Genomic DNA, 16,678 nt, shown 5'->3' on the forward strand with positions numbered 1-16,678 from the left:
CAGCTCAGCCGCAAAGTGGTAGGCCATACAAGCTCACAGAACGGGACCGCCGAGTGCTGAAGTGTGTAGCGTGTAAAAATGGTCTGTTCTTTACCGAGTTCCAAACTGTCACTGGAAGCAACGTTTTATTACAAAAATAAACTTAAACTCATTGAAGATTGACCCTAAGAGACACATGTAAGAAGGGGTGTCTTATGATGAGCCTCTGTTGACTGTCATGGAAAAAGTGGAGTCGGGAGCTTTTGAAATGGGTTTCGATGGCCGAGCAGCCGCACACACACCTAAGATCACCATGCGCAATGCCAAGCGTCGGCTGTAGTGGTGTCAAGCTTGCCGCCATTGGACTCTGGAGCAGTGGAAACGCGTTCTCTGGAGTGATGAATCACGCTTCACCATCTGCCAGTCCGACAGACAAATCTGAGTTTGGCGGATGCCAGGAGAACACTACCAATGCATAGTGCCAACTGTGCAGTTTGGTGGAGGAGGAATAATTCTCTGGGGCTGTTTTTCATGATTCGGCTAGGCCGCTTAGTTCCAAAGCGAGGTCCATACAGAAATGCTTTGTCAAGATTGGTGTGGAAGAACTTGACTGGCCTGCACAGAACCCTGACCTCAACCCCATCGAACACCTTTGGGATGAATTGGAACACCGACTGCGAGCCAGGACTAATCGCCCAACATCAGTGCCCGACCTCAGTAATGCTCTTGTAGCTGAATGGAAGCAAGTCCCTGCAGCAATGTTCCAACATCTAGTGGAAAGCCTTCCCAGAAGAGTGGAGGCTGTTATAGCAGCAAAGTGGGGACCGACTCCATATCAATGCCCATGATTTAGGAATGAGATGTTCGATGAGCAAGTGTCCGCATACTTTTGGCCATGCCGTGTAACATACAGGATAGTGAATTGCAAAAAACCCTCTTAAGGCCATCATCGTTGATTGCTTTTCTCAGAGCATGAGTGCATATCTCTTCATTAAAGAGAAGAATTATAATAGCCTCCCCAAGGTCTACCTAATTTCCTGTCTCGGCTGTGGCCCATTCTCTTTGTTTAAATATGTATTATTCACGAGGCACTCCGGCACTGCTTGGAAACGAGCAGGGCTAATGTTACACATTCCCATTGACTTAGCTAGAGCTCTTCTCAAGTGTTTCACTGTAGCCTACATTGTTTGTGATTGAGAGGAAGGCACAGTTCAATTAGCCTGGTCCCAGATCTGCCTGTGCTCTTGCCAACTCCTATTGTCACTGTCATGCCAAACATGTGGTGAGACCTGGCTAGGTTTTTGGTTGGTGGATGCATTCATCAATATATGATTATGAGATTGGTTGGCACTCCTAAACAAGTGTCCACTTCAATTGTGCATTATTGACAATTATCCACAAATTGTCATATCCATTCATTGCCTATATATAGGTCTACCAAACCATTAACAAAAGTCTTTATCTTACAGTAAATCATAGCTAACTCAAAATATATCTTTGTCAGTAGCTTAAATACTTCAAATCTCTTCTCGCTTTCTCTCCCTGACAGTTTCTCTCTGGAGCTGTCGGTGCGTACCTATGCCCAGAGTGGTTTGATCTACTACATGGCCCATGCCAACCAGATGGACTACGCCACTCTGCAGCTGCTGGGAGGACATCTGTTCTTCACCTGTGACAAGGGCAGCGGCCCTGCCACCGCCACCTTCCCTGTACCCGTCAACGATGGCCAGTGGCACACAGTTAGTGACTATACCCTTTTGGGCTAAGAGCGATAGTAGATTGCAGTGTTTGTTGTCGATTCAGGGGATGCATAACAATATTATTAATGAATACAAAAGCCCAAGTATGTCACAATTCAAGTTCGTTTCAGATCATAACTGAAAGCAGTGATATTACCATGCAGGTTGTCATAACTCTCCCTAACCCTGTCATGTATCTGTGGGTGTGTCCAGGTGAAGACAGACTTCAATAAGAAGAGTGTGGTTATCAGTGTAGACGGCCAGCCGTCAACTCCAGTGCCGGCTAAAGGAAACACTCTGGATGTGGAGAACAAGCTGTATCTGGGAGGACTGCCCCAGACCTACACCGCCAAGAAGATAGGCAACGTAAGTTAAACTACAACACACAACATGCACTGATTGTACAAAACATTAAGAACACGTGCTCTTTCCATGACAGACTGAGCAGGTGAAAGCTATGATCCCTTATTGATGTCACTTAAATCCACTTCAATCAGTGTAGATGAAGGGGAGGAGAGAGGTTAAAGGATTTTATAAACATTGAGACATGGATTGTGTATGCGTGCCATTCAGAGGGTGAATGGGCAAGACAAAAGATTTAAGTGCCTTTGAACGGGTATGGTAGTAGGTTCCAGGCACACCGGTTTGTGTCAAGAACCGCAACGCTGCTGGGTTTTTCACGCTCAACAGTTTCTCATGTGTACCAAGAATGGTCCACCACCCAAAGGACATCCAGCCAACTTGACACAACTATGGGCCAGCAACCCTGTGGCAAGCTTTCGACACCTTGTAAAGTCCATGCCCCAACGAATTGAGGCTGTTCTGAGGGCTAAGGGGGGTGGAACTCAATATTAGCAAGGTGTTCCTAATGTTTGGTATAGTCAGTGTACTTCCTATTCATGCTTTAATATAATTTTTATATCATTGTTTGTGTTGAAAGCAGGTGGTACATTTTCTTCTGAGTAAATGTTTATCCACAACCCCAAATGTTAATATTTATATTCCCTCATGCAGGTGACCCATAGCTTGGCAGGCTGCATCCAGAAGGTGATGCTGAACAGTGTTAAGCTGGACACCCAGAATCCAGTGTCTGAACAATCCACTGCGCACTGCTTCGCCGCAGCCCAGGACGGGACCTTCTTCAATGGGAGCGGATACGCTGCTCTGAGTGAGTACTAACACCCATACACTCCATACTTCAAGCCAAAGACTCTGGGAAGCAAAAAACACAAAAAGCCATTTAAAATGTTTCTGCCAACTATATTTAAAAAGTCAACATTTCCACATCCTTTCTGATACATTTTCAACCGGAATAATGCTTAAGATGAGATAATTTTAACAAGCTCAATACATAGCTACATTTAACATGTTTAAAAACATGAATGGGAGTGCCTTAATGTGTCCCCCTTGACTGTATGACATAGTGATGTAAACTGGTTCGTTATGGTTTGTCCCCTGCAGTAAAGAATGGGTACAAAGTGGGCTCAGATATGGAGGTGGTTCTGGAGTTCCGCAGCACAGTGCCGGATGGAGTCCTCCTCGGGGTCAGCAGCGCCAAGGTGGACGCCATCGGACTGGAGCTAGCCAACGGACAGGCGGTGTTCCACGTGAACAACGGTGCCGGGCGGGTGTCGGCCACTTCGCGGCTGGGCTGGTGGCTGTGTGACGGCCGCTGGCACACCCTGCTGGCAAAGAAGACCAAGAACGCTCTGAGTCTGACCGTGGACGGAGTCACGGTGCTCACCGACAACCCCCACCCCCAGTCCACCTCGGCTGAGACCAAGGACCCGGTCTACATGGGAGGCTTCCCCGGTACGTTCCCCCTCTAGAAAACCTTGTCTCTTTCCACAAACAACCCCTAGACCCTAAATGCAAGACACTTCACTGGACTGGGCCTTTGTCACCCCTTTGCTTTGATGTTGATCAATTTCAGTGTCAAGTAAATTAATTTGTTAGCACCCATGTATTGACCTCTCTCTCTCTTTTTTTTCCCCCAGTCGGCGTGAAACAGAACTGCCTGACATCCAGAATGCCGTTCCGTGGTTGTATGCGTAACATCCGCTTGATCAAGGGTCACATGACCAACATCCTGGACTTCAGTACCGCCTTCACTCTCCAAGGAGTGTCACCCCACTCCTGCCCTAGCACCGCCACATAACCTTGCCACAACCATACCAGAACTTTACCAGCCATACCAAACCATTCCATATCTAACGCTATGACCCTGTGATTTGACCATCGAAATTTGGCCTATGAAATGACTTCCATTTGTAATGTTTTGTAAAGAAAGATTGAAGTAATGTTTGATCAATGCGAATTTTCAATTTTTTTTCTTTTCTTTTTTTATCAACTCATTTTCTAACATGATTCCAAGTGTTGGTGTGCATGTTCTTTTGTGCATTTTGACTCCCCCAAATTAATTGGACAATAGAATGTCTTAGTTTTTATATGTGATGTTCTAGAAAAGTAATATTTGTTAATAAAATACTTTAAAAAATATAGCTTACTTAAAAAAAGATGTGTATTGTAGTGAAGTCATAGTTGCTCTGTAGGCTCCATTACTATAGGCCCGCCCACATATTATGCAGTGCATAACACACTTGTCAAAGCTGCTTCCAAAGCTGTTATCCGTTCTATAGCATGTCTGTTTGTCTTTCTGCATAGTTTCCCAGGAGTACCTGCAGAAGAATGTTCTGCATCTAGTGTTCATGCTATTTTGGGGGAGAAACTGAGCTGATTTTTTTCTAACATATTTCACAACACAGTTCAGGCAAGAGAAAGACAACTCCATTTTTAACTTGACGTTATATTCAGTTGTTACTGTGTCAGATACATTGTGCCACTTGGCCAAAACTGTCAACAGTGGTCAAATAATATTCATAAAATAAATGCAAATAAAAAAAATGCTAAATCAGTATTCTATATACAGAAAATACACACATAGTAAGAGTCTATGGTGCACAATCATTTACAAAAAATGTTTACACACTGGCTTTGGAAGGATGAAAATAATAAAAAAAAGTCCTGCGCAAAGCCATATCAACATTACGACCTTTGTCTTGTTGATACATTTGCTACAGGTTCATTTGGAAGCACAGAATACTTTAACAACAAAAAACACAGGCTGACAACCAAGGCACAGGCAAACATTGAACTACTAAGACCACAGAGTAAAATAAAGTGGAGAGAGGTTGATCGGGCTAAAACATACATGCCCTGCAAGTAAACATTATTCACAAGTTCATAACCAAGCGAGGGCTAGCCTGGTTAAACCAGACTGAACATTGCGCTTACCATCGTTTGAAAAAAAACTATGGTGAAATGTAATGAAATCAGTTTGGAAGCCAGGCTAACACTGCTATGACGGGCCTTTTTTTATGGCCACTCTATGCCTTTTCTCCTTTCCTTCATTAGAGGATGTATTGTAAGCACTCTCCAGGCATGCAAGGTCAGTTTAGTTCATTAGTAATGCATGTCTCTTATGTAGACTGGACATACAGGATTGGTTGTTGAGTCATAGTGTAGTGTGTACATTGTTTTCTACAAGTCACATGTACAACATTCACAGTCCGTTGGGGTGGGGAGATGTGTCAGGAGGAGATATATAAGTTCTGAACCTTTCTATATTACTGCTCAACATGCAAATCCAAAAAGCAAAAAAGGTGGGCTTGACAATGGCCTGAATCGTTGGCCACAGTTCCGATGTGGGCCTCAGTACTCTGAAACCGCTTCCTCTCCTTATCTCATGTCCTTGACCACTGACAGGTGAAAGGACTGGATAGGTTTCCACTATGTTGTTTTCACCTGCCTTGTCCTGATCCGTTCTAGACACAGATCAGTGGTCAGCAGGACAGGAGACCATGAAACAAAGTTGTTACAACCTTTTAGACGGAGCCAATGTCTGTATTCAGTATCAGGTCATCCCATCTCCACTTGTCCCTCACCATCATGAACTCAACAACCCAAACTGCTAGTCTGAATCTCCTCACTCCCAATGGTTTTGCAATCAACATGCTGCTCTTATAAATGATAAAAAAGTTATATGGAGTATGTGTAATAATACAATAAGCAGGATACATTTGTGGTATAAATATAGCAAGTAAATGTTAACTGGGTCTTGCATGAAGATGTACACATGGTCTGTTATTGTGTCCATGGCCTCTGTAGCAGGGTCGTTCCACGAAGAATTCCTTTTGCATCTTTTTGATATTTTATGTAGAAATTGTGCAACAATATTGCATTTTAAAACCCTGTTTTATTAAATTAAGTGCCCTTTGATATAGACCACATGGAAAATTCAATAAATCTGATTTTTTATATAAATAAAGACTTGCTAGTGTCCCTCCATGCACCCTCTGATTTTTGGAAGATTTTAAGCAACATAACCCCAACATTTCACCATCATTGTAAAACCTTGCTATTTTGTTGCTTTGACAAAGTCATTTCTGAAGATTATTATTTCATGTGATTAGTCTGTCCCTCATTTTAAGGTCAATCCTGTTACGTAAACTGAACACTCGTTTTAATTTGTCAAAAGAAACATTGAACATCTAATAGTGACATTTTAGTGTAAAATAAGTTACTGTCCTCAAAAGGCACAAATAAATTCAAATGGCAAGCAATGGGATGTCGTCAGTCACGTATGTGGAGCATGTCTTCACAAAGCTGTCCCACCTCCAAATACTTCCATCCAGAACCCAGCTAGTCAGAGTATAGTGCTTCTGTCCTATTTAGTAGTTTGTTATAAGGTTCAATCCCACAAACATGGCCTATGCTGAGTCCTTCCTTCGGGAGGAGAATGTCTCTCTCCATAGTTCCTCTTCCAGCTCTCGCTCTTTTTAGTGGTCCATAGCTTGGGATAAAATCTCAACTACAGTCAACAAGGCCTCCATGCATGCCCAGTTCACCAGGACGACCACAAGAGGGCAGTGGTTCAGTTTGCTGACTGTGTTGAGTGAGTGAATCCTCAGTTCTCATGTTGTCGTGGGTTTTAAAAGCCATTCACAGTGCGGATTCACATGGTACACGTCTAGTAGGTGAGTCTCAGGGTCCAAGCAGCGCTCGCCTAGAGAGAAAAGTCTTGTTTTAGTTCGATTAAAGAAGACAGAAATTACAATAATCCTTTGTTTGAAAATAATTTGAGTCAAACAGGGATGTAATCATACATACCTATGTTTCCTCCGACCTCAAACAAATACTGTACTGGCCTTTGGCTAGTGCTTCTGGTGCCACGACTGCGAGATAAAAAAAGATAATGATTTTAATAAACCCAGACATCCCTATAGTATACATCAGCAACATCAACAGAGGCAATGAAGTAATAAGTAATCATCACTCTTCCTCCACTGACCCGTTCTCATAATCGAAGCGCGCCATCACATCTTTGGCCTTGGTCTCGTTGTCCAACTGGATCGCCATGGAGATCTTAGCGTGTAGTGGGGCGTGAACCCTGATGACCCCTTCTCGGAGGTCAGTCAACTGTGGACAAAGAAAAGACCCAACTTCAATTCGAGTCCCATTACATGAGTAAACCTCATGCTGAAAGGTACTGGCGACCGCATCCAATTAGGTACTGTCAGGAGCAAGCATACACCCAATAGCCTATGATATTGTTGTCAAGTCAAACTAACATTGAGAATAAATCTAATTGACCATTTCAAGTTGGGGTTAAAGTAGTTTAGAGTCCATAAAGTCAGTAATCATTACCTCGCTCCTCTCAGTCTTCTCAGCGTTCCTCTTCCTCATCAGTAGCAGCTTCCTTTTGGTCTTCTCTGAGCTGGGCGGCTTCTTGCTTGCCTCATTCAACTTCCTCACGTGGGAGATGAGAAAGCAGGGCACCTGAGGAGAGAACAATATACCTATTAATCTCTCTATCCTCCCTCTGTCTCTTTCTCTTCACTTTCTCCCCGTCTGCCCGGAGGCTTGATGATTTGGGCTATAGTGACATTGCATTCTATGCATTGTACTATGCATTGTATTCTAATAGGTCAGGCAGCAGTCCCCAGATGTGGGTCAAGCTGCTCTTTGTCTCTTTGCGTTTCATACAACGTGCCTGGATCACTTCCCTCATGGGTTTTTGTCATACATTTTTCCCCCCAGTAAAACAAATGGTGAGCTCAGCTTTCATTCTTGTTTAACCAGGCTCAAGGTCTACATAAAAACTTGTATTGTCTTGAATTACTGAAAGTGAGGTTTTTGTTCAGCGAAATTACAGAAGTTGTACTGGAAGTCTTAAAATTGCAGATGCTATGCTGGAGCAGTATAGATGTAATCTATCAACCACCAATTTGGGAAATTGCAGTCCTACTGTAGTTGAATAGCACCCTGGTCTGTCCTGATGAGGCCAGATGACTGTTGATGAGATATGTTTGGGGGTAGTGAATGTGTAGTGTGTGTGTGTGTGTGTGAACGTATCCCATCTCTATGTGTTCAAGGAACGTGTGTACGCGTGTGTTGCAAACTCACGGTCCAGAGCAGTTCTTGGTATGTGATTAGTAGCCGTACGAGGTGGGCCGCCCCGCCTGCCGCCTGCATCTCCTCCTGCTTGGCGTTCTTGCCCCGGTAGGTGAAGAGGTTGGGAGCCACAATCATGGACACGTTCCACAGACTCATCCTGTTCTTCTCTTCATAGGCTACCACCTTCCTCAGGAACTCTAACAGGGCCTGCAGGGGCACAGAGGGGTTAGACTGGGTCTTTGTGTGTGTGTGTATGTGTGTGTGCCCTTCGGATTTATTCCTTCAAGCAAACAGGTTCAACCTTTGCACTGGCACAATCACTGGGTAATTCTGGCCTACTGATCCAAAATGTGCCCATACTGAAACACATTCTCATATCTTATCCTACACACGTCATTTTATATACTGTCCACTCAGGAAGAGAGGACGTCAGGGGGTTGTCACCCGTTTTCCCTTCACACCTTCAAAAACCTCTTATCTAAACTTTATTCAATAACCCATTCATGGGACGATATTTAAATGTTAGTCACTCATGGTTGTGACTATTGGCTTATGAGTCATAGGAATGCATAGTTGGACACAGTTGCCCAATTGAAAATAAACTCTTAGCCCCTGCACTTATTTGAGCTATTTTAGGACTGGATATATGGGATAGGTGTGTGTTTGTGTGTAGGGTTGTGAGGTCACAGTTGAAAGTGTAGTCTCTCAGTCCATGATCATGAGTCTTGGGATAGCTACAAAGGATGTGAACCCTGATCTTTAGGGTCATTAGTCAAAGATCATGCTCACCTTGAGTGTGTCTCTGTTGGGCTCAGGGAGCAGCATGATGAGGAGGTGCAGGGCCTGGATCTGGTGTCTGGGAGAGGAGACACCTGAGGAGGGACAGAGGGGAAAATACACTGATATCTCTGCAAACACACATACCTTACGAATTGGTGGAAGTGTTGTTGACTGTTATTGACATTGTTAAGAGTACATTTATGAGAAAAATTGGAAATGAATCATAAATGACTAGCAACATATACACAGGTATATGGACACCCCTTCAAATGAGTGGATTTGGCTATTTCAGCCACACCTGTTGCTGACAGGTGTATAAAATCAAGCAGACAGCCATGCAATCTCCATAGACAAACACTGGCAGTAGAACGGCCTTACTGAAGACCTCAGTGACTTTCAACGTGGCAGCAGCATAGGACGCCACCTTTCCAAGTCAGTTTGTCAAATTTCTGCCCTCCTAGAGCTGCCCCTGTCAAACGTAAGTGCTGTTATTGTGAAGTGGAAGCGTCTAGGAGCAACAACGGCTCATCTGTAAAGTGGTAAGCCACACAAGCTCACAGAATGGGACCGGCAAGTGTTGAAGAGCTTAAAAATTGTCTGTCCTCGCTTGCAACACTCACTACCGAGTTCCAAACTGCCTCTGGAAGCAACGTCAGCACAATCATTATTCGTCGGGAGCTTCATGAAATAGGTTTCCATGGTCGAGAAGCCACACACAAGCCTAAGATCACCATGAGCAATGCCAAGCATCAGCTGGAGTGGTGTAAAGCTTGCAGCCATTAGACTCTGGAGCAGTGGAAACCAGTTCTCTTGAGTGATGAATCACGGCTTCACCATCTGACAGTCCGACAGACGAATATGGGTTTGGCGAATGCCAGTAGAACGCTACCTGCCTGAATGCATAGTGCCAACTGTAAGGTTTGGTGGAGGAGGAATAATGGTCTAGGGCTGTTTGAGCTAGGTCCCTTAGCTCCAGTGAAGGGAAATCTTAACGCTACAGCATACAATAACATTCTAGACAATTCTGTAATTCCAACTTATGGCAACAGTTTGGGGAAGGCCCTTTCCTGTTTCAGCATGACAATGACCCTTAGTTCCAAAGCAAGGTCCATACAGAAATGGTTTGTCGAAATGAGTGTGGAAGAACTTGACTGGCCTGCACAGAGCCCTGACCTCAACCCCATCGGACACCTTTGGGATGAATTGGAACGCCGACTGCGAGCCAGGCCTAATCGCCCAACATCACTGCCTGACCTCACTAATGCTCTTGTAGCTGAATGGAAGCAAGTCCCCGCAGCAATGTTCCAACATCTAGTGGAAAGACTTCCCAGGAGAGTGGAGGCTGTTATAGCAGCAAAGGCGGGACCAAATCCATATTAATGCCCATGATTTTGGAATGTTCGACGAGTAGGTGTCCACATATTTTTGGTCATGTAGTGTATTTTACATGTGCTGTAAACAATGCTAACCATGGTGATATATAGTATGAAGGACTGAATAATTCGTCTCTGCTTACAGGGCAGTAGAGATAAGGGTGTCAGAGAGCTATTTTAGTATATGTACAGTGCATTCAGAAAGTATTCAGACCTCTTCCCTTTTTACAGATTTTGTTACATTACAGCCTTATTCTAAAATGGATTAAGTAAAACATGTTCCTCATCAATCTACACACAATACCTCATAATGACAAAGCAAAAACAGGTTTTTAGAAATGTTTGCTAATGTATTAAAATCTAAAACAGAAATCCTTTATTTACAAGTATTCAGTATTCAGACCCTTTGCTATGAGACTCAAAATTGAGCTCAGGTGCATCCTGTTTCCATTCATCATCCGTGAGATGTTTCTACAATTTGATTGGAGTCCACCTGTGATAAATTCAATTGATTGGACATGATTTGGAAAGGCACACACCAGTCTATATAAGGTCCCACAAAAACCAAGCCATTAGGTCAAAGGAATCGTCTGTAGAGGTCCGAGACAGGATTGTGACAGGATTGTGTCGAGGGAGAGATCTGGGGAAGGGTACCAAAACATTTCTGCAGCATTGAAGGTCCCCAAGAACACAGTGGCCTCCATCATTCTTAGATGGAAGAAGTTTGGAACCACCAAGACTCTTCCTAGAGCTGGCTGCCCGGCCAAACTGAGCAATCGGGAGAAGGGCCTTGGTCAGGGAGGTAACCAAGAACCCGATGGTCACTCTGACAGAGCTCCAGAGTTCCTCTGTGGAGATGGGAGAACCTTCCAGAAGGACAACCTTCTCTGCAGCACTCTACCAATCAGGCCTTTATGGTAGAGTGGCCAGATGGAAGCCACTCCTCAGTAAAAAGCACATGACAGCCCGCTTGACAGCCCGCTTGGAGAAACAAGATGATCTTGTCTGATGAAACCAAGATTGAACTCTTTGGCCTGAATGCCAACGTCACGTCTGGAGGAAACCTGTCACCATCCCTACGGTGAAGCAGTATCATGCTGTGGGGATGTTTTTCAGCGGCAGGGACTGGGAGATTAGTCAGGATCGAGGGAAAGATGAACGGAGCAAAGTACAGAGAGATCCTTCATGAAAACCTGCTCCAGAGCACTCAGGACCTCAGACTGGGGCAAAGGTTCACCTTCCAACAGGACAACGACCCTAAGCACACAGCCACGACAACGCAGGAGTGGCTTCGGGACAAGTCTCTGAATGTTCTTGAGTGGGCCAGCCAGAGACCGGACTTGAACCCGTTCAAACATCTCTGGAGAGACCTGAAAATAGCTGTGCAGCGACACTCCCCATCCAACCTGACAGAGCTTGAGAGGATCTGCAGAGAAGAAGGGGAAAAACTCCCTAAATACAGGTGTGCCAAGATGGTAGCATCATACCCAAGAAGACTTGAGGCTGTAATCGCTGCCAAAGGTGCTTCAACAAAGCACTGAGTAAAGGGTCTGAATACTTATGTAAATGTGATATATCAACAAGAAAAAATTATATTCATTTGCTAACAAAACCTGTCATTACGGGGTATTGTGTGTAGATTGAAGAGGACAAAAAACAGTTTCATCGATTTTAGAATAAAGCTGTAATGTAACAAAATGTGGAAAAAGTCAAGGGGTCTGAATACTTTCCAAATGCACTGTATTATGTATACACTTAATGGTAAGGTACAGGCCTACATTTGTGTGCACTCACTCTGTGCAGCGGCGAAGGCCGGTAAGTGCTGGAGCGTGAGCAGAGGATAAGGCAGCTCTCTGATGAACATCTTCAGCAGACCCGCTGCGTCATTGTGCCTCACCTGCTCCCAGTCAAACCGTTCCTCATTGAACTTCTGCTCCAGCTCCTGGCGCAGATGCTGCAAATACGAACACCAAAACAAAAATATACACATTATCTCCACAATGGTTCCTCCTGTGGTTAATCTCAACTGCACGGTCACCTTTGACCCCTCCATAAAAACAAATCACATCCCTAACCATCACCATGTGTGTTTGGGGAACCTAATACCCACATGCTTCCTCTAGTTGAGATGTCAAGTGTGTGTAGGGGGTGACCTGCCATGGTACCTAACAAATCAAAATGGAGGGGAGTGGGGGGTACATCCCCTCTTCAGTCTGCTTGTACAGCACTAAATCAAAGAACAAACATATCTTTCCCTTCAGTGAAATGTTTTTACAATGGTAGACATAGGCTAGAGTTACACAGAACAAGATAGCTCTATGATTGGTGATTGACAGCTAAAGTATGAAAAGCTCCAGTTTCATTAGTGGAAAAGGGAGAGGGGGTGTGTGTATCTGAGGGGCTTACCTTTACTCTGGATGCAGACCCTGGTACTCTGAGAATCCCCTCTGTTTGTAGTCCTGTCTGCTCCAGCTTGGACAAGAGCTGCAAACACAAGCATACACATTTTATAAACCACAAGTTTAACAAACCAAGAGGGACATTTCTATGTGAACTCGACTCTCACCTGTAAACAAAATCAACCAAATCTGACTGCATTTGTTTCCTCTTCCCGGTTTTCACAGACAGGGAAGTCATTTTTGTGCAAACTTTCTTTTTACAGGGAGGTCATGAAACCACTAACAAAACAGCATTCAATTCATATTTACAACTAGAGATAAAAGCGCCCACAGATTCGGTCGCTGGCCCTTGATGTTTGTTCTCCATCGCCAAACTTGTTTTGCGCTATTGAACATGACTCACACCTGGATTGGAGACTTCAGTCATCTCGTCTCTACAGAAAGATGTCAGCGACCTGAGGTTAACGCTATCAGACCCACCATCTCTCACACACCTGGTCCACTCCAAAAGAAAGACACAACCCTTCTGTTTCCTGCCTCTTAGTGACGACTAGATAAAACATGTCCCTTAAAAAGGTGCACTCCGTAACTTCTCTCAACTGTAAACTGTGTGGTACTAACACTTGATCATTTTTGTTTAGGAGGGCTTAGGGATCTTCACAAGTCCAATATGACAGATATGAGAGAGTAAGGCAACCCAACAATTGTATTTTATGACAAGCTTTGAATCCTAAAGGCTAACTATCTGTTAACTAGACCGCACAAAATCTGCATTCTGAAGCAATGGTTTGACCTTGTTCATCAAGTCCTCCTCCAGAAACCACTTTCCAGGTCTGCAAAAGATAAACCAACACTGATATAGCAGTGAACAATTGCTTCAAAGAAAAGTCCTATAATTCCCTTTCAGAAGCCACTTATCTACCAAATCCATAAAACATCACCTTGATACCCAATACTCTAGTCATTTACTATACGTGGCCTGTAATTGTAGTCAGTCAATGTGACTTATTTTAGGCGAATTCTGCGTAGACTGGAATTTGACTGCTGGTAACAGGGTTATTTGTGCCTTAACCCTCAGCTATGCCAAGGTTAGGTCCGTGCCACTGGCTGACTGACTGGCAGCTGCTGGGACTCTAAACAGTCAGATGTTATTTTCAGTACAGCTCCGTATATACAGTCCCAGATATATTTCTAACATACATGAGCTATAATAGCTAACATATTCTATTACATCTAAGACATTTCAGCTTTTCATTTCTTATTCATTTGTAAACATTTCTAAAAACATAATTGCAATTTGACATTATGGGGCATTGTGTGTAGGCCAGTGAATTGTAAATTCAATTGTAAATTCAGGCTGTAACACAATAAAATATGGAAAAAGTCAAGGGGTGTGAATACTTTCTGAAGGCACTGCATATACCATCCCAGACATATTTCTAAAATGTCAGAGATAACATATTCTATGATAGAAATGAACAATAACTAACATCCATCCCTAGCTGACATGACAACACAAATTAAAATATCAGTATATATAGCTTATAGTTCATCACTTGACTCTCCTCCCTCCCCTACTCAGTAGGTTTAAAAGGAGTATATGATGGACTTCTGACATTTAGTCTCTCCGGAATGTCTTTGTGATGACGTGTGACAGCAACGCTTAACCAGGCTGACTCTAGTACTGATAGTGAAACAGGAGAGGCTCTTGGGCACTTGGAGGGAGCAGTCCGTGTGTGGGCATCCCCTGACACATATTACGTTAACACAAAGCAGTAATGTCCAGCTGAGGAGGAAGAGTCAGGGAGTGATGTGAGGGGTCCTGGGAAAGGGGTGCTTCAGTAGGAAAAGCATGATGGAAGGGATGAGGGTCAGGATACTACGGGTTAGAGGGGGAGAGTAGAGCTGGGACGATAAACCAAAAATGTATATCGACACGACAATACCGACCACTTATTGTGGACATTTTCTGATATCGTTCATTACGATAAATAACCTATTGGGCCCTACTAGAGAAATGTGAAGTTTTAAATGAAATAAGTTTGTAATATGGGTGATTGTTAATAGGAAAACTGATAGGTACAACATTCAAAGTATTAGTAGAAGTTTTAAGGGTAATATTAAAAAAACAACAGTGCACATGGATGTTATAAACTTATTGTTCAATTTATTATTATTGTAATAATTCTGTTATTGTAAAAATAATGAATTTTTGTAAATATCGCCCAGCTCAAGGTGTGAGTAGCACTGAGAGAAGGAGGGAGGGAGTTGGGGAGGAGAGAGACAGAGGGGAGAGAGAGAGAGAGACAAAAAGAGAGAAAGGAAACGAGGGAGAGAGAGATTTAGGGAAAGTTTAACTGACCCGTAGAAGTATAGGAGAACTGGCAACGCACAATAACCCCATATAATTTTCCATTGGGGAATAAGCAGGGATTTCCCAGTATAATTTCGATAACTATATTCAGAGGGGAGAGACACTTGTGGTTTCAAAGGAGAAGTAAGGGGGGCTTTACCAATACAAATAGAACCAATCAGATACAGTACCTTTCTGAAGACGAGAGGAACCTTGGACCCGGGGAATTTCTTCTGGTCATTCTCCAGTAGAGTGGTCAGGGGAACTCCAAATATACCACTTTCTGTGGAGGGGAGGGAAAAAAGAGAGTTCAAAACCCCAATGACTGTTGTCTATGTAAAAATAGGATTGTGTTCATTAGGGCACGCAACTGAAAATGTCTTAAAACATCTTGCAACATAAAACAAAATGTTTTATTTTCCAGGTAGTTCCGCCCTGTTTATGTGGGGGTTCTTTCGTTTGTTGCCACATGAACATGACCCAGTTAACCACCCACCTCTGGCCTTGCTGCGTGCTGCTCGGTTGCGTTTGAGCTCAATGCCCAGGCAGTCGTAGAACGTGGTCAGTTCAATCAGAGAGATGTAGCCGATCTTCTTCATGTCCTCACAAGACAGATCTTGGATGTGGGTGAGGCCTAGTTTAGGCCTAGGCAGCTGAAATGTCTATACAAGACAGAAGACAAGACCATGGTCATTCATAAGAAACAGTATCGATCATCAACACATTTGATATATTCAAACAGGTTGCCAGAGGTCAGCCATTGGTTAACACGGTTGCCTCCAGACCAGACCACACACAGCCACCTACAGCTGGGGTTCAAATCCCCGCTCTGCCACTTTCTGTCCTGTACAATCCCTTCCATGTGTCTGTCGCTCTCTCATTTTCTACTGCATTCATTTGTTTTTAAACACCTTTTGGAGTTCCAAAAGGACAGAGGTGAGACTCACTGGCAGGTCGGGGTCATCTCTGCGGATGCGTTGGCAGTCCTGGCAGTCCCCCTGGCGGCCCCTGCGGTGGGCAGTGACGCCCTCAGAGTAAGGCACTTCGAAAGACAGGGTGTCAGAGGTATCCTGAGGGGGAGGGCACTCTGAAACACGTCTCTCCACCGGGGAGAAGCTGGGAAAAGCAGGCCGCACTGGAACACACACACAGTCAGAATGATGGGCACATCACCAGTATATTCCCCTATGCAAAGACATGAGTCCAACCAACCAGATGGAAATGATCTATGTTGACGACTTGGTCACAGTCCAATGTGTTTTCCAATCACGTTGACAGAATTAGGTTGAAATAGCATGGAAACAACATTGATTCAACCCACTGGAGTGGTAGCCTCACAGTCGGTTGAGTCAGCCGACCAAATCTAACCAAACTAATAGGGGACATTAAATGGTGGTAACATATTGAGAGACTATAGACTCACCTCTTGAAGACGTCCGGTGGATGCATCTGGAAGGCATGTGTCCATTGGGTGACTTGGGGGACACAGGCGGTATGGGATCAACCAACTAAAAGGATAGGGGACATACATGATCATCATTTATGCTCATTCGGTGTCTGTGGAGTTTGTTTCACAAAGTAAGTATTATCAACAACTAA

General features: G+C 43.9%; 2 protein-coding genes across 6 annotated transcripts in view; one reads left to right on the forward strand and one right to left on the reverse strand.

Moving 5' to 3' along the window:
• The window catches only part of LOC139531753 (laminin subunit alpha-1-like), a 65,466-nt gene extending 61,249 nt beyond the window's left edge, over positions 1–4,217 (forward strand). For both annotated transcript variants that reach the window (XM_071328527.1, XM_071328528.1), the window contains 5 exons: positions 1,529–1,718; positions 1,932–2,084; positions 2,733–2,886; positions 3,180–3,530; positions 3,716–4,217. In XM_071328527.1, coding sequence (XP_071184628.1) covers positions 1,529–1,718; positions 1,932–2,084; positions 2,733–2,886; positions 3,180–3,530; positions 3,716–3,876 — 1,009 coding nt within the window. In that variant the 3' untranslated portion in view covers positions 3,877–4,217. The remainder of the gene's footprint in view (positions 1–1,528; positions 1,719–1,931; positions 2,085–2,732; positions 2,887–3,179; positions 3,531–3,715) is intronic.
• A 287-nt stretch (positions 4,218–4,504) lies between these two features.
• LOC139531754 (rho GTPase-activating protein 28-like) overlaps positions 4,505–16,678 on the reverse strand; it is a 53,308-nt gene continuing 41,134 nt past the window's right edge. For all 4 annotated transcript variants that reach the window (XM_071328529.1, XM_071328531.1, XM_071328533.1 and 1 more), the window contains exons 4-15: positions 16,503–16,587; positions 16,027–16,214; positions 15,576–15,741; positions 15,271–15,362; positions 12,734–12,811; positions 12,122–12,281; positions 8,964–9,046; positions 8,184–8,381; positions 7,425–7,556; positions 7,069–7,196; positions 6,888–6,952; positions 4,505–6,783 (exon numbers count right to left, since the gene is read on the reverse strand). In XM_071328529.1, coding sequence (XP_071184630.1) covers positions 6,692–6,783; positions 6,888–6,952; positions 7,069–7,196; positions 7,425–7,556; positions 8,184–8,381; positions 8,964–9,046; positions 12,122–12,281; positions 12,734–12,811; positions 15,271–15,362; positions 15,576–15,741; positions 16,027–16,214; positions 16,503–16,587 — 1,467 coding nt within the window. In that variant the 3' untranslated portion in view covers positions 4,505–6,691. The remainder of the gene's footprint in view (positions 6,784–6,887; positions 6,953–7,068; positions 7,197–7,424; positions 7,557–8,183; positions 8,382–8,963; positions 9,047–12,121; positions 12,282–12,733; positions 12,812–15,270; positions 15,363–15,575; positions 15,742–16,026; positions 16,215–16,502; positions 16,588–16,678) is intronic.

Source organism: Salvelinus alpinus, chromosome 10 (genome assembly GCF_045679555.1).
Source record: "Salvelinus alpinus chromosome 10, SLU_Salpinus.1, whole genome shotgun sequence".
Taxonomy (NCBI): Eukaryota; Metazoa; Chordata; class Actinopteri; order Salmoniformes; family Salmonidae; genus Salvelinus; species Salvelinus alpinus.